This window comes from Phaethon lepturus, unplaced genomic scaffold (genome assembly GCF_000687285.1).
Source record: "Phaethon lepturus isolate BGI_N335 unplaced genomic scaffold, ASM68728v1 scaffold8087, whole genome shotgun sequence".
Lineage (NCBI taxonomy): Eukaryota > Metazoa > Chordata > Aves > Phaethontiformes > Phaethontidae > Phaethon > Phaethon lepturus.
The window spans coordinates 71,290-74,163 of NW_010549824.1; the positions used below are offsets into that span (position 1 = coordinate 71,290).

Here is a 2,874-nt window from a genome sequence, read left to right on the forward strand (position 1 = left end):
CGACACGGACACACAACACGGATGGAGGGACACGACGACAGACAGACACGACACACCAACAACTCCTATAAAGCCTATGCGCCCCTCAAGATCTGTTAAATTTTGTTTGTTGCCCTACAAAAAGTTTGTCACCTCAAGGGCTGAGTTTATGTTCACAAAACCTATCAACATCAACAGCTGCTTTATCACATACAAAATAAAGTTACAACACACATCTTAACATGCAGCCTTCTCCAGACTAAAGTGAGCAAATGATACCAACGCAAGATTGACAACCTTGGTTTATGATGTAGTGCTACTGGGACAAATTCTGCCCTCAGTTATTCCACTCTACATCCACAGTCATTTCATTTAACTGACCTTAGCCAAGGAGAGGCCAATTAACTGAAATTAGTTGGACTTCTTCCAGTTTAAATGAAAGCAGAATCTTTTCATTTGCAATTGAATTATGTTCAAATAATTGAAAAAAAACAACCCCTATAAATGAGTAACAGTTCCTATCGCCAGGTTGGCTGTTCTGTTTAAAGTAACAAAATGAGTTTTACTTCAGCAATCTACTGTTGAACAGCTGTTTCCCATTACAGGGATGTTGTCATGGCTAATAGGCAAACATTTTTCTCCTCGTACCTCAACAAAACTATTTTCTATTTCAAACCTTTTCTTGAGATTTAAATAATATACCAAATCAACATGCTATCAGTTCTGCCAAAGAAATCCACATACTTCCACATCACAACCACTGAACTGAAGATGAAGCAATCCTTCCCAGCATACAAGTCATCATGACTACAGGCCAGTATATCCAATTTCCTACCTACAGGTGTACATACTTCCAAGTACGTTTGGTGGTAGACATATGCTGTAAGAGTTCAGAAGATTAAGTACATACAAGCGTCTGAAATATATTAGAGTGAGTCCTTGGCTTAACTAAAAGTCTTCCCTACTTTTAGTACTTGGAAAAAATAATCTTTTTTAAAAGATTTCTACATCTGACTCATTTGCCCTAATGGCAATACACCAAATTGCAATAGGGAAGATACAGATTTGACAGCCTAGGTCATCTCTCAATTAACTCTGCTAGATGCACTCCGATCCATTCAACCTCATTTGGAAGGGCAACAAATGCAATACAGAAATTTGCTAGAATATAATGTAAGTTTGTAACTTCAAAGAGTTCTGAAAGTATTCCCCCCCATCTCCTCCACAAAAAAAACCCCGAACAGCTATGAGCTCTTCTCTGACTTCAAACTACGTACTTCAGTAAAATTATATTGTCATTATGACACAAATTAAGAGGATATCTTTAACAGCAATTTCAGCAAAACTAACTACCATCAACATTAATGACAGTTACCCACACGTCCAAGTGAATTAATGTGTTAGCTGTGATGCTGTAAGAGATGCTGTAAAACAATCCCCTTGATTCAGAAAACGCAAGGAACAGATAGTAAAAACTAAACTGCATCAAAGGATACTTCCATTCTACTAGACTAATGCAGGCTCTTCGTATTGGGTTGTTGAGGGATAAACAAAAAAGGGCACGGGGTGGCCGACTATTAGACGTATTACCCTGTTTTTTGCTCTTGGCATATTGCTGACGTTTTCTTTGGGACAGAGATCCTACAGGCTGGGCTGTGGTGGTACTCATATTTTGGGCAGCCTTCGCTTGTCTAGCAGCATCAATTGCAGCTTGCCAAGATAGAACAGTCTGCTTGGATGGTGCTGAACTGTTTGACTGAAAAGCTGGTCCGTCACCAGGGAGAGGAATCCTGGTGCTACTTGCATAGTTCACCTCTGCGGGACAAAAAAAGAAAGTACTTGGTTACAATTTTTTATGCTAAAATGTGTCACAATATTTCTGACAAAAAGATTATTTTAAGACCTCCTGGCAGTGTGATGGTTCCATCGCATATACTACAAAGCACAACTGCATGCGTATATATGCAACTGAACAGTAATAAAAAATGCTCAGGAATCAGTATTATAACTTCAACTTTAATCCAAGCGTCAAGACAAGTGCTATACAAACACTTCATGTTTTGATTCTTCCACTTACTGTGTTTTTTCCTAACTGGATGGCAGCCTTTCTGTCACCATATTTACCCAATAAAACATAGCTACTCCGTAAGATCAGCTTTGCTGCAGAACCTTAGCATTCACTATTTTCTCGCTTCCCTTTGGTCAAAAAAGTTGTTGTTTAAAAGGCACACACATTGTTCAATTAAGAATAGCCAACACAGAGGAGCAAGAAGTCCTGTTAGTAAGTTAAATCTTGCCTTAATCTGCACTTTCAAAGAAAAATGCCTGGATGCCTCCCACAAGTGAAAAACCCAATATCGTCTGCTGATAAACGTGCCACGAAGCATTGGTATCTTTCACCCTAGAAATTACAAAAACCACTGGAAAGGGATGGGGTTTGGTTTTGCTTTTTCACAAGGATTTACAAAATAAACTGCATCTTCCAAACACTAATAACGTCCTCTTTATCCAGATCACAGCACAGGCAGCAAAACACCACCTCCTCGCAAGGATCTTCCCTCGCGAGCTCTCTGAGTAGAGCGAAGTCTAGTCCTACGTGCACCTGTAGGAAGGAGAGACTCCTGAGTGAGATTCAAAACTTGAAGATGCCTGGGTGGTGGAAAATAAAAAAAAAAAAAAAGAAAAAAAAGAGCACAATATTGGTGCTGGGAGTAAGGGCTGGCAGGCGGGATGGCTGTGAAACGGGTATACCCAGGCAGGAGAGGAAAACAGCTCCGCAGCGATCGCAGCTCGTCAGACAGAGAGCCACGGAAAGCACAGCCCTCCTTTTCCAGACGGGGGGGAGGAATAAACAACGAGAAAGACGCGAGAGCCGCGAACATGCGTGGATGCGGA

At 40.6% G+C, this 2,874-nt stretch overlaps 1 protein-coding gene across 1 annotated transcript in view; it reads right to left on the minus strand.

Moving 5' to 3' along the window:
- LOC104623322 (voltage-dependent L-type calcium channel subunit alpha-1D-like) overlaps positions 1-2,861 on the minus strand; it is a gene marked incomplete at its 3' end in the record, with an annotated part of 73,122 nt that extends 70,261 nt beyond the window's left edge. Inside the window, exons 1-2 of the mRNA XM_010290375.1 lie at positions 2,731-2,861; positions 1,476-1,817 (exon numbers count right to left, since the gene is read on the minus strand). Of these exons, the coding sequence (XP_010288677.1) occupies positions 1,476-1,817; positions 2,731-2,861 (473 nt within the window). The remainder of the gene's footprint in view (positions 1-1,475; positions 1,818-2,730) is intronic.
- Positions 2,862-2,874: the final 13 nt, after the last annotated feature.